The sequence below is a fragment of the Eurypyga helias genome, unplaced genomic scaffold (assembly GCF_000690775.1).
Source record: "Eurypyga helias isolate BGI_N326 unplaced genomic scaffold, ASM69077v1 scaffold24718, whole genome shotgun sequence".
Classification (NCBI taxonomy): Eukaryota; Metazoa; Chordata; class Aves; order Eurypygiformes; family Eurypygidae; genus Eurypyga; species Eurypyga helias.
Genome location: NW_010266592.1, coordinates 1,873 through 16,043, shown reverse-complemented (window position 1 = coordinate 16,043; position 14,171 = coordinate 1,873). Strand labels below are relative to the sequence as shown.

The following is a 14,171-nucleotide window of genomic DNA, read 5'->3' as shown; positions in this document are numbered from 1 at the left end:
AGCCAAATATTGCCTGATGTACTTTGGTTATTTTGGTTGAGCCTCAAGGTAACACGTTCTGGTTAATCAAACAACGTTTTCTGCCTTTTTGAACTGTGTATAATAGACTTCCTACGTATCGTTATTGTGGTAGGATGCTACCATTCCTACTAACCTGGGTCTGAAGGTATCGGGACTTAAAACTGCTGTTGTGTTCCCATAGCAATGGTGAGTTTCCACTTACGGGGATGTGTGTAGAGGCTGAAAAGGAGCCTCTTAATGTTTTGGTCTTGTCTAGTGCATCTCCGTGGGCAGGCATGGGGCACTTCTCAATGGGAGCAGAACTACCATCCCTATTCTGTGGGTAGAGAAATTAAAAAACAGAAAGGGGACGATTGCCTGACACCACTCCCATTAGAAAAGAGAGGTTGCTGTGGCCCTCGGTCCCCTCTTTCCTTCCCTAGCTCTCCTTCCTTCTCGCTTACTGATCCGTACATCTTTGTTAGCTCTTGCTGGCTCCTTTCATTCTGCCTTGGGTAAACCAGCTGCTCTCTACCAAGCATTAGCGTTCACCCTCAGTGTAGCAACATTCACCAACGTGGAACAAGCTAACCAGTTTGTATGCATTTTGAGTAGCACCTGTAATAAGAATATCAAGGCTGGGAATTGAAGGCCTTAAAAGACGTGATTAATGCTTTCTGTGGTTTGCCTTTTTGTCTCTTGTAGCAGAGTTTTGCTGTGGGTTCTTCGTGATCCTGATCCTGAGCAATTTCTGGTTCCTCGCTGTTCTGTACCTGCTGTGGCTCTACGTCGACTGGGAAACGCCGTGCACAGGGGGCAGACGGTCCCAGTGGGTCAGGAGCTGGACTGTTTGGAAGTACTTTAGGGAATATTTTCCCATTCATGTGAGTAAAAGGTTTCTCACAGAACTGTAAACAGTGGAACAGAGGCAGCTTGAATAGCCGTAAGTGTGGACAAATGTCTAAGACTCATCTTTGGTAAAATTCTAATACCTACTCCAGAGTGGACTTAATTTCTTAAAACTTGGGAAGTCTGAGATAGAGTGACAAAAAGGGGCAAGGGCTGATTTTCTACTTGGACTGTTGGGTCACAAGACAGTGCCTCAGTACAGTAAATGCTAGATGCGGTATCTTGGGACACATCTACTTAAACTTTGTTCAGCTGTAAAATGGGCCAGTAGTTTAAAGTGCTCAGGAGGAAATGAGTTGTCATCGGTTCTGTGTCCTGTCAATATGCAAACTCCGTGCTCGTTTTGGCAATCCATCTGCGGTAAGTATTATAATGTCCTCCACTGTCTCTATATTTCAGCTTATAAAAACTTCAGATCTGAATCCAAATCACAACTACTTACTTGGCTTTCACCCTCATGGGGTCCTGGTAGCTGGAGCCTTTGGAAACTTTTGCACCGGTCCAAGTTTCAAAAATTTATTTCCTGGGCTTACTCCATATCTTCATATCATGCCCATCTGGTTCGGCTGTCCCTTCTTCAGAGAATACATAATGAGCGCTGGTAGGTAAAAGCAGAATGTCTCAGCTGTTGCTCCACGTTATAGCTTGTGCTTCATGTGTAGGGTCTATTCCTGTGCCTGTAAACAGTAAGTAATTTCACTTCAGAAGGATCAGCGTTGGGGCTAAATTAAACCTCTGTGTTACCATAAACTGTGGAGGCACAACAACCTGAAAGGTTTATTAATGGCTTGGTTAAACTGTATCACTGAGCTTTTTTTTTTCCTTTCTGAAAAAAAATTGCTGTTTTTCCCTGGAACTGTGAGGCAGCAGTATTGCATACCAGTGATTTAGGAAGAGGGCATATGAATTTATATTGATAAATAAGTGCAGGCACTAGTACAACAAGCGGAGGATAATCTCTTACCTGAGAGGCTTAAAGTCCTGCTCGTTACGAATACCTTTCTAGTGAGAAGTTAATTACCTGCTTCTGATTGGGGTCCCATATTGCAAATTTGTGTCATTTTAAGGGAGGTGTAAACTCTGAAGACAAACAAAGGAACGTTTTTTCTTTCTTCTGAGCAGCGCTTGTCATCAAGGGGTGATATTCATGGCTGGTACTGCAGTAATAACAGGTAAAATAACAAGCAATAAGCTTGGGGAACAGAAGAATGTAGCAAGAATTAGTATCAGAATTGCATATAGAATCATAGAATGGTTTGGGTTGGAAGGGACCTTAAAGATCATCTAGTTCCAACCCCCCTGCCATGGGCAGGGACACCTTCCACTAGACCAGGTTGCTCCAAGCCTCATCCAGCTTGGCCTTGAACACATCCAGGGATGGGGCATCCACAGCTTCTCTGGGCAACCTGTCCCAGTGCCTCCCCACCCTCTCCAGGAAGAACTTCTTCCTGATCTCTAATCTAAACCTCCCCACTTTCAATTTAAACCCGTTACCCCTTGTCCTGTCACTACAGGCCCTTGTAAAAAGTCCCCCCCAGCTTCCTTGTAGCCCCTTCAGGCACTGGAAGGTGCTATAAGGTCTCCCCGGAGCCTTCTCTTCTCCAGGCTGAACAAGCCCAACTCTCTCAGCCTGTCCCCATAGCAGAGGGGCTCCAGTCATCAGAGCATCTTCATGGATATATACATATCCATGTATACTTTAACATACCAGAGAATGCCCTTCCATGCTAATGTTATTTCTGAAGGGATTTTTTCAGGCTTGCAAAGGGAAATGATTTGCCATGGTGGAAGATGACAGTTTTAAACATTGCCTAGCCTGGTAATCAGCTTTACACCATTTTGGCATCTTGACCCACAGGAACAAATATTTACCTGCTAGAGGAGAAACAACTGGAGTAAAACGCCTGCTAAAGGATAGTCAGCATTGTAGCTCACTTTTCACAGGTATGCAGCTGATAAACCAGAGGGGACCTTTGGTATAATGCCGGTTATCAGCCAAATCATAAAACACTTGCAAAACCTTCCACGTACTGGGAGCCATGCTCTGAGGACAGTGGTTCATCTCCCACTCTCCGAGGCCTGCCAGGCAGTGCCGAGCCGCTGTGTGAGCGAGCGGGGAGCAGGGCCAAGGGTGGGAGAGGACTTTTTACAAGGGCCTGTAGTGACAGCACAAGGGGTAACGGGTTTAAATTGCAAGTGGGGAGGTTTAGATTGGATATCAGGAAGAAGTTCTTCTTGGAGAGGGTGGGGAGGCACTGGGACAGGTTGCCCAGAGAAGCTGTGGATGCCCCATCCCTGGAAGTGTCCAAGGCCAGGCTGGATGAGGCTTGGAGCAACCTGGTCTAGTGGAAGGTGTCCCTGACCATGGCAGGGGGGTTGGAACTGGATGGGCTTTAAGGTCCCTTCCCACCCAAACCATTCTATGATTCTATGATTGGTGGCCAGATAGAAACTAGAACACAATCGCCTGCCCATTCTTGTGAGATATTCATAATCCACGTTGTAGGGTCCCTAATGGGGGAAAAAAGCAAGCAGGTAACAGGGGATGGAGTCTCTGCGTAGCATCCAAAAGAGCATGCTTTGGTACTAGCCCCATCACGAGCAACAGCAGTGAAAACTAGACTTCATCTCTCGATTGTTATTTGGGCTGTTAATTCAACACAGTGTAATCAAATGTGGCTTCTGGGTGCATGGTACCACGGCGAGCCTTTGACGTAAGCAGCACAGAGGAACTGCGGAGGGGTTAGGTGCGTAGCTGTCAGAAAGCGAGGGGTTCGAAGTACAAGTCTAAGTTGATGCTGAAGTCTCGTATGGCAGGGTGCCTCTGATCGAAGTATCGAGCTCAGCAGAGTACCAGAAAAGCATCACATATGTTATTTTAGTCTAAATAGGTCGACTAGTGCCAGACCAGGGTAGGAGAGAATGAGCTGGTGCAGCCACTGGGAATGGTACAAGTGAGTCTTTTGCTGCTCCTGCCACCATTGTGCCATTGCCTTGGGTGGATCTGCTGCTTCATAGCTTTGAAAAGAATGCAGGGGGTCAGCTCGGCACTGTAGGTCTGTGTCTGAGTTCACGAGTCCTCCATCCATTGTTAAACCCTCTGTGCCTGCATTCATGTGCACCTGCTGTGTGGCCATAGCTGCTGCCTCTTGGCAGCGTCTGTGGCCATTCAAGATTTCAACATCTTGAAATGTTTTCTACATTCTGCTGTGCTTGCACGTGAGATCCAGAGGTCACTCTTGAAATGTTTGCTCCCGAAGGAATGGTTTCCGCATCCAAGGAGAGCGTCTCGTACGTGCTGAATAACGAAGGAGGTGGCCACGCGTCCATCATTGTGATCGGAGGAGCAGAGGAGTCTCTGAACGCGCATCCTGGGAGTTTGACTTTGAACATCCTCAAGAGGAAGGGCTTTATTAAAATGGCCTTGAAGCATGGGTAGGTGTCCCAGCTGGGCTGCTGCTTGGGTGGCGATCGAGGCTTAAAGGTAGTTCGTGTTACAGACAGTAAACTCCTGTCGTTAGCATTTGAGGGTTACTTGTCCAAGAACGTGCAAATGTCTGGCATAGGAGCCAGTCTGTCCACCCAGATCCCATCTGGGAGTGTCGAAAACTCCCTTTGGCTTTCATAATTTGTAAACAGTAGGTGTTATTAGCATATCTTGGTGCGTTGTCTCACTTGTGTTTTGCACTCGCAAAGAGTGAAAATGATGAAACGATATCAGTAAACCTTATTGCTGAGTGCTGCTTTGTGTGCTGTAAGCTGAAGTTCTATTAAGATAGGGTTTTCTTATTTTAAGCAAACAAACAAATTAGAAAACTAGGCCCTTTTTTATTAAATCACAGAAAATCGTGTCCTAGGAAAATTGGTTCTTTATTGTAAAGAATTTATTTTGTAGATTGTTATTTGCAAAAGCAAGTTTGTGGGAATTTTTGGTGAAAGTCTCAAGAAAAACTAACTTTCACTATCAGCCATCAGCGTGTAACTAATCAGAGATGGTATATTCATATCTTTTGAGTGATTTCCACAGTATAAGCTATTGTGTGTGTTCTGGACTGGTCTGGACGTCTTGTATACTAGGAGTATTGGAACCAATGACTTGTTCCCGCTAAGCCTTCTGAACAGCTCCCAGGGTTATATATTGACATACGAAGCAATGAGAAAAAATATTAGCCTGGAGAAATCTGTAACAGTTTTTTAAGCTGTTAACCGGAAAAAAGGTGGTTTCTGAGAAGAGCGCTCTGTTTTCACACAGTATGCTAAGATCCATTTTTTCTAGAAACTATTATGTGTCAAAATTCCAAGAGGGTTTCTTATATGTACCACTAGGAGTCTCATAAAGGACCTGTTCTCAGATAGAAAGTAACAGTTTGGTCTGATTTGTTCCCAGAAACAGCACTTGTGTATTTAAATTAGGACTTTAGGTGCTAAATGAATCTTGACTCAATTTCTGCTCAACAGCTGATTAATCCAGTGGGATTCTAAACACTATCAGTATCTTTTATTTTTTAACCATGAAGTTTAGGGGAATACTTCAGTGATTTTTTTTTTTTTTTTTTGGTGAGCATGTCCATAAACATCTGATCTGTCAGATGACAAAGGTTGGTGTTTATCTCTCATCTAAAGTGATATGGATTGAGAAACGAGATGCCTCTCATGGCCTTGATTTCAAAAGCATTCCCAACACACACCAACAATATCAGGACACTTACAAAACACAGGAATGGCCACCTCTTTTCTTATGGAGTCCTTTGTTTCAAATGATGGTTCTCCTCTTTCTTAAGAAGCGTGGTTGTCTAGAGACCTGCACTAGGCTGATAACGCCTCTCTCTGCCCGAAGGACCTGACACCTCGCACATGCTGATGTCTCCATTACTAAGTAATTAAAACTGGTTAAAGGTCTTTTCCAACCTAAAAGATTCTGTGGTCACCTTAACCACCAGGCCATGAGTCATTCTAGGTCTAAGCACCGGCAAGAAAAACTGCTGTGAGGTGAAGCGTAGGAACCCCGACTTCATTTCTACACGGTGGGGCTGTGGGACAGCGTGACCCTAACAGAACTTTTGTAGCACTGCCGGCAGTCCTGAGCTCTTGCCCAAAGACTCTGCAGCCAGTACTTGCTTCTGGTTTGGACATTTCATTCAAATAATTAACAGAATTTGAAACAAGCCTCCAACTCATGCAAAAATAGAAGGGTGAGGGAGCCTTGCAGGATGCAGGTGGGAAGAACCGCCTGCCATCGGTGTCTGTGTGCGTTGCTGGTGCTTGTGATCGGCAGCGTCAAATACCGAGAGAGGAAGGGGCTGTGCGGGGACCAGGGGTGATGAGGAGACAGGTGCTCTCTGGCCCTGGCTCCCGTACTGCCAGCACAGAGAAGCTGTGGTTCCCCAGCTGTCAACCGGGGTCTGAATATATCAGCAGAAGGCCTCTGCACCTCTGGAACAAATATTTTGGTCCAGGGTAGTACAGATGTCTGATACAAAGTGAAGAAATCCTAAAGGCATGAAACAAATGATGAATCAGCTAACTTATCTGTAGTTTCACAATCGTTAAGTTACTTATTTCTCTGCCTCAGCCTCCTACAGAGCATCTTGCAAAAGCCTTTGCCAGATTAAAACAAATCGCACAGTCTCAGGGTGCTATTGCACCACGAGATGTTCCTGTTTGTCCTAGCGCTGGAGGAGAAGTGGGGTATTGGCACGGCCACAGTATGTACCAGGCTTTCCGATACGGCCTTTCCAGGTGGCAGGGCGACATAGAATCATAGAATGGTTTGGGTTGGAAGGGACCTTAAAGATCATGTGCTCTGTTTGAGAGAGAACCTTGGAGCCGACGCGCATCAGAATAGCGAGTGGGAGTGATAGTCTTGGGGGGTCCTCAGGCTCAGTGTGGGCTGAGTGGAGTGAAGATGTAGAGGCTGAGACTTAAGCAGATAAAACACCCCTGTATCCTCCAGAGGCTGCTTAGGATTACCGTGCTCTTTTTTCTTTAAACTCTGTAAAGCACTATCTAGTGAAACTAAGCGTTAATCACAAAGCACACTGCAGTCAGGGTTTTAAGTGGAGCAGTGGTTTTGCCTCTTGGAAGACAACTGCGCTGATTCCATCTGCCTAAGGAGTTTGTCCAGGAGCCAGTTGGTGCCTTTCCTCCCAAGCCAATTCATGAACTGAATGAGAATTCATTAGGCTGTGCAGGAGCCACAGAGAGTTAGTGTAATTTCTGTGGGTAGGAGCTGACCTCTGGTAATCATGGATTAAGGCTAGTGTTTTCGAAGAAGTCTGGAGGAAGCAGGGTTTCACTGGGAGCTGGACGGCAGAGGAATTTGGCATCGCACTCGTGTCTGTAAGGCTGTCTGGTTTGTATCACGGTTTCTGTGCTGAAATCAAGTGCACGCATTGCTCCGGTCAAAAGGCAGAGGAGAGCCAAGCTCCGGTTTTGATGCCACCCAGCTGGGAGCACGATGAGGTTAGAAGCCAGGCCTCTTTGTTTGCCAGGGGGGAAGTGCAGTGGAACAAGAGTGGGCTTGCTGAAACCGTGGTGGAGAGGATCATTGTAAGATAATTATGGTATATACAATTATTAATTTTTACGATTAGGAACAGCCATAACAAGGTGTGATGGGTACCCACCAGCTAAATACTGCCCAAAAGCTAGTTGCTAGTTGTACGCCAATCACCTTTTAAATTGTTTTTAACCCCAAAACGGCCAAGGCAGCCAAAAAGCAGCTGCACATCGGAAGAACTGAATGCCTGTTGCCGATGAAGTCTTAGAGCGGACGAAGCTTTCTGTGCCAGTGAAACCATTTCCACGCTGCGGATGTGAACCGCCGTGCAAGCGCAGGCTGACGTGGGCTTCTCCATGGGTTCCTTGTTTTACAGGGCTCATCTGGTCCCGGTGTTCTCCTTCGGTGAAAATGAACTATTCAAGCAAGTGGCAAACCCCAAAGGTTCATGGCTTCGAAACGTACAGGAGAAGCTGCAGAAGATAATGGGCTTTGCTTTACCACTATTTCATGCTAGAGGAGTGTTTCAGTACAGTTTTGGCCTAATACCCTACAGGCAGCCTATTCATACAGTTGGTAAGTTCCCTGGGTCTTTTCCAGTGCTTTTCCAAATGTTAAGTGTGTAAGTACTAATATCTCTGTGAATTTATAAATCTGTTTTAGCAGAAACAATTGGTTACTGTGCATCTAAAACAAGCATGTGAGGGGTAAATTAAATACTTCCCTTTTTTTTTAATTCCTGCCCTTCCCCAAGGGGGAGAAGGGGAGATTTCCTCTTTGCTGTTTCTGTCCCAGGCCAAAATCTTCATTCCCAGTTACTCACAGGCTTCTGTCCTCAGCAGTCCTCAGAGACACCTGCGGGCTGTCCAGTCCATACCAGAGGGCTCCCACAGCCCGGGGGCTGTTGCCGCAGGTTCTGGATGCTGCAGTTACTTTCGAAGATGCCCAGCACCTTCATTTCCCAGCCCTGCAGAGAAGCAGTGGTTGGGTGTTTCAGCTGATGCGCAGCCTCCGCAGCGGTGCTCCGGCACAAGGCTCCTGGAGGGAGCTGGTGCAGTCCTGGCGCAGGGCTCATGGATGCAGGGAGAGGCGTAGGAGGGAAGTGAGCGGCAGCTCTGCCACAGCCCTTCAGCAGGCTGCTGCTCAGATGGCACTGCAGCTGCCCTGGGAGCTCCTTCCCTTGTGGTTCCTTCCCCATGGCAAGATCCATTCATGTTTATTGGGAGCGTGCATGCCGTGTCGACAGGCAGTTTGGAAGAGTGTTTTTCCCCAAAAGCTTTCATCCCCGCTTATCTGCTCTCACTGGAGCGTGGGACTGGATGTCTTTTGATTTCTGATGGCTTTAACTAGTGCTGTTGACAGCCACACTTGGGTGCTGGGCTTCATGCAAAGGCAATTGCTGGCTGCCTGTATCTTTTGGGTAAATCATTTTTAGCGAGGTTCTGAGCTGAGTGAACTAGTGAAGCCTGTTTCTAAAGAAAAACGAGTCGAGGCTTTCTGGTGTTCCATGAGGGACATGCAAGAAGGCACTCCCTTTACTACAGAGATGATTTGATTTTAGTACAGAAGAAATCAAAATGTTTATGACAAAAATGTAGCTCTTTCTATGTTAAATTCCATGCAAATCTGTGTTTTATCAGTTCATACAGTTACATGTCATAGAAAGTATTTAATTTTTAAAGCTCACGTTCTGCACAGGCAGGCTAAAAATGTCCCTTCTTTTAAAGCCAGAAAGTTTTCAGAGCGTTGGAACGAGAACAACATATTTGCTGTAATTTTTCCTTGGGTTGATGACACCGAGACTGTTCTGAAACTTAGAATGTCTTGTACTTGGTGGCAAATCTTCATCGCTGTAATATTTACTGCAAGGGCAGAGCTGGTCCATGGCTACAGCATGGAAGTGCTACAGATCAGCCAGACCTGAGTCTTGCAACAGAACTACTTGTATCATCTCATTCAATCCCTAACCTTTGGTGTCTCCTGGTGTTTGAAAACCATCAGCACCTCCCTGCATTTTTTAGGTGGAGGGGCTCCGTATGGCTCAACACAGCTTTGAAAGTGTTGGCTCAGCTCATGAAAGGTGCAGCAGCGTCGCCTTGAGCCCCACCCGAGCCGGTTAGCCGGGTGTTGACAACGTGGCTGGGTATCGGCGTGTTTCCTCCTGGGTCAGACGCTGTGGATCCTAAAGCGAGGGGATGCAGTTCCGTAAAATCAAGCTCCCCGCTATCGGAGTGTTTTGGGCTTGGCGAGTGAAGTGCTTTTGTTGTTCCTGGAAATTATTACTGGTTTTTGGAAATAAAACCAACTCTGAAATACCAAATAAAGCAGGTTGCTTAAAGCTGCACAGAAAATGAGGGAGATGAGTGCCGCTTCCAATTGCACAAGAAGCCTGCACTGGGTTTGGTGCTTCCAGTCATGCTGCTGGAAATCCTGAATTGGATGCCTATTGATTTCACCCCCCGAGGTGTTGCTCAATCCAGGGCTGGGTTCCCACCCCAGCCACGTAAAGTCGGAATTTCAGCACCGTGCAAGGCCTAAGAGTTGTTGGCAGCCCAAGCTGCAGCAGGAACGTGCAGAATCAGCCCCTTTGTGGTTCTGGCGAGACTTCCTTTCCCTTCAGTCAACACCATCCAATTTGACGTGGCAACATCTGTTGAAAGGGACTTGCAGGTGCCTTTGTAAAAGCTCCCGGGGGGGTGCTTTTACCTCTCTGCTTTTCTGCAGGGTTCCTCTGGCATCTCGGCCAGGTCTGTTAAGCTCTGAGTGCCCGCAGTGCAAGAACCGCTGTCCATCTGTAGTGACTGAACAGCGCCAGGAGGACTGAGATCACGGGAGGCTTCTCTTGGCATAGTGCAGGCTTTTTAGCCATAGCTTTTTGTGGAGGAGGAGGCTGACCCTCTGGACTTTTGTGGAATTAGCTCCCATGGTTCCTCTGGCTCCGGCTGGACAGAGCAGGTAGCAGGCTTTGCGCAGTGCCTGGAGAACGCGTCAGTTGGGATGATGCGTGTGGGCAACGGGTGGCTCAGAGACACCTTGCAGGGTTCGGGGTTCACGTGCTGCCACTCCCTAGGCTGTGGTGTAGCCACCATCGTTTCTGGCCTGGTGCAGCCGTACCCACCTGGAATAAATGGGCGTACCTGTACTTCCTTCAGTCCTGTTGGTGTGGCGGTGTGGCTGCGTGGCTGAGGGCACCACCGTCCTCTTAGGTGTGTCCCTCACGTTGGATTCCTTTGGTAAGCGGATCAGAACAGAAGACAGCGAGAAGGTACATTTTTTTAAATGCTCTTTTTACCCTGTGGTGTACTGCCCCAATGGCAAGACTGCACATAGCCCATGGGATTGTGTTTTGAAGTGTAAACTGCTCCTTGGAGTTAGAGCTTAGCCCCCTTCTCACTTGCTCTTTTGCTGCCAAACCCAAACGATGGGTTTTTAGATGTGTTTTATCTGAACTTGAGCAAAGGTAAGGAACCAGACCCAGGGCTCGGGTTTGTGAAAGGCAGGATCAGGCCTCAGGGCAGCAGAATTGTGCTGCGACTCTGCTGCCTCACTGGGAGCTGTGCTGGAGCTGTTAGAGGGTGAGAGCATTCGTCCATGAAGCTAATGCTGCCATTGTGTTTGATTTACAGTGGGAAGCCCCATCCCTGTGAAACGGAACTTGAACCCCACCACCGAAGAGATTGAAGAGCTACATGCGTTGTACCTACAGAAACTAAGAAAATTGTTTGAAGAACACAAAGGAAATTATGGGATCCCTGAGCATAAATCTCTTGTCTTCGAGTAGCAAATTACAACTTGTAATTCCAAATCTCATGGAAAAAACCCGTGTGTGCTGAAAGATGTCTTTCTTGCAATCTGTATTTTGCAATCTGTCATTATCCTTGTGTAAGGAATAACTTTAAGAAGGGATTATTAGATGATTTATCGATTTTTATCTTGGGGGGGGAAATCCTTAGGGTGTGAGCCTTGAAGCCAGTGCTGTTTTGAGTTGTCCTTTAGGTTCATCTGTACCAGAACTGCTAGTGAGGGACTCCCCACAGGTGTTCTTGCCACCGTGGTACCTAACCACTGAGCAGAGGAAATTGCCCCAGTGTGGCATCACGAACAGGAAAAGTAAAATCCCAAGACGACTGTGATGAGGTTGTTCTCTGAGGATCAAAACCTGCTGCTGCTCTTCTGTAGAAGTGAAGGCGTATGTTTTCAGTTATGATAAGCCATTTACATGTGAATTCAAGAACAAACAGCAGCTTTCTGCCCTCTCTAGGATATCGGCAAAAGGGGTTTGTCCACGTTAAGGAGCGGAGCAATCCCGCTGTTGGGAAGCAGAGCCGCATGCTGAGTTTTCTGTGTGCACGTAAATGCTGAGCGGGGGGAAGCTCTGAATGATGTGGCTTTTTTTGGACAAGCTGTGCTTGGGATCGTCGGTTTGGAAGATGAAGCAGCCTCGTTTGGTAGTTCCGGCCTCAGAGGAGATGGCAGGCATAGGACAGAAGTGTCCTGAGGGAGCCAGTGAGGGAGTGGTGAACTTTACATCTTGTGCAAATCGGTGATCCTGCGCCAAGCACTGTCACGGAAGGAAGGGAGCCCAGGTTGTTGGGTCTAGCTCTGAAACTTCACCGAGGAAAGCATGCTCGATACACGCCTTCTCCTTCTCCACTGGTGGATGTGGGGAGGTCTGTGGAAAGCCGTGCTGCAGCGTGACACAACTGTGCTTGCCAGGGCAGCGTCAGCACAGCTCTGGGGCGCAGCAGGTTAAGAGGATGCTTTGCATTCAAACCAAGTGCCTAAATTTGAGAGGAGGTGTATCCTCTTTTTCCGTTAAAATACCTGGGTCTCTGAGAAGATGCAAAGAGAAGTACAGTATATTACTGCATTTTTAACAAGATAAATTCTTGTAAATGCTTTGTATCTGCATGTGGACTTTACTGATCTGCTTTTGTTGAAGATTGGTTTGCTTTAAGCAGTTTTGGTGCCTCAGTGATACATCAGTTGGGAGCTCTGAGAGGACGTGCACAGGCTTGTTGGGCAGCCTGGGGCACCTGCAGCTGGGTTGGGTCCCCGCTGTGGTGCCCCAGGAGCAGCGGCGTGGGTTCTGCAAGGGCACAGGCCGGGTCGTGTGCTTGTGGGGCTGCAACGTCCTTGGAAGAAATGCGGTTGGGATTTCAGGAAAAAGTTAAAACTCTGGAAAGAAAAGATCTTAGGTTTGATAGCTGGGAAAGAGGTCTCCAGCGTCCCGAGGACTGGGGCGAGGGATGAGCCCTGAGTAGTCATTTTTGCTGGGCAAGCTGTGTGAAATTTCCTTTGGGTTTGTTTTTCTGCTGCCCGCTCTGATGAGTAGCGTTGATTATTCACAAAAGAAGAATTTGGAGTCTGTGTCAGACTGTTCTCTCCTAGATCATCTGCTCTAATGAGATATTTCCTCTCATTTGCAGTCTGCTCTTTACCTATTACCTTAATGATACAGAAGCTCAGGATGTACATTTAAAAGCATTAGTGTTGGATTGCGGATGGGACGTGTTTGGATTGTTGTTGATCAAACTAGCCAAAACTTTGGGGGATGTCGATTTTGCGGTTAGTGATTTCGTGGCAGTATCTGGTCCAGAAGGTACCCTACAAACGGCCTTTCCTCTGACTTTGTGAGAATATGATCTGTGGGCTCTGAGTACCATCCGTAACTGGCACAGGTAGAACAAGTAGGGACTGTGGTACTGTGACTACTGGTATTTTCATTGCTTTGTAACACAGGAGGATGGAGAGAAAAATCCGAAAGGAAGCAAAATCTCCAAGCTACTTAAATATATGTTGTTGCTCAGTAACTGCTGCGTATTGCTTATGAGGGTCCTTCCAAACTTCCCTTTATTAACAGATTGTCTCGTGTATCCAGGACTATTTTAAAAAATAGCATCAGCCTGGAGACCCAACAGGCATGGCATCACCTAAAATACTTACCTCTGTTAGCGTGTGGATTTGCAAACCAGCCCTGCAATACTGAGCCAAAAGGCCGGAGCCCTGGGAGCTGTAGTCCCACTGTGGCTAGCGCAGGCCCCAGCCCTACCACGGCAGCACCCATGGAGGCGGCTATCCACCCCTGTTAGAGTACGTACCAGCGCAGCCTTCAGCTGCCTGAGCACCAGCAAGCAGCTGGGAGGAATGGTGACCCCCCCGAGCAGTAGCGCCCGGATTTCGGGTGGGGTGCCCGCACCTGGCGGGGTCTGCCCCGCGGTGTGTTTCTCTTTGTGCCCTTGAATGACGCAGGGAATCTGGGGGAGCCAGTTCTCGCGACACTCTGCCTCTACACTGTGCAAACGCTGCTGCCCCAGCGTGCTCAGGCTGACGGTGCCTGCCTCTTCCCTCGTGGTGAACATCTCTGCCAAGTTCCGTTTACAGAAAGTCTTTACGCATCAATCCTCAAGAATTTTTACATTGTGAGCGCATTTTACACTCAGTAAATTTTTACGGTACCTGTGAAATAGGAATGTGGTCGTTTCCATAGCTGTGGCAAGGAGGTGTGAGATAATAAAAGGTTTGTACCAATGTGTGCCTGTGTCGACTGGAATGCAAGCAATGCATCACTGCTGTTGGGTGAGGGCTTCATCCCCTGGGCCGTGGGAGCCCGCTGAACTCAAGGGTCCTATTAGAGGAGCTCCAAGGCAGCGGTGGGAAGCGTGCTGTGAAATGAGGGGGGGCAGGGAGGATGGGAGGACTGCTGCAGCCTCCTGAGGGATCACTTGAAGCCACATTCCTGCCGGCAGCCCTAAGGGGTCTG

At 47.6% G+C, this 14,171-nt stretch overlaps 1 protein-coding gene across 1 annotated transcript; it reads left to right on the top strand.

Annotated features, from left to right (window-relative positions):
* Positions 1-683: 683 nt before the first annotated feature.
* On the top strand, positions 684-11,229 carry MOGAT1 (monoacylglycerol O-acyltransferase 1; the record flags this gene model as incomplete). Its single annotated transcript, XM_010157170.1, has 5 exons — positions 684-884; positions 1,309-1,510; positions 4,170-4,344; positions 7,785-7,984; positions 11,035-11,229. Coding segments are annotated over 5 exons (933 nt in total), but the record flags the coding sequence as incomplete, so codon positions are not given.
* Between the last annotated feature and the right edge of the window lie 2,942 nt (positions 11,230-14,171).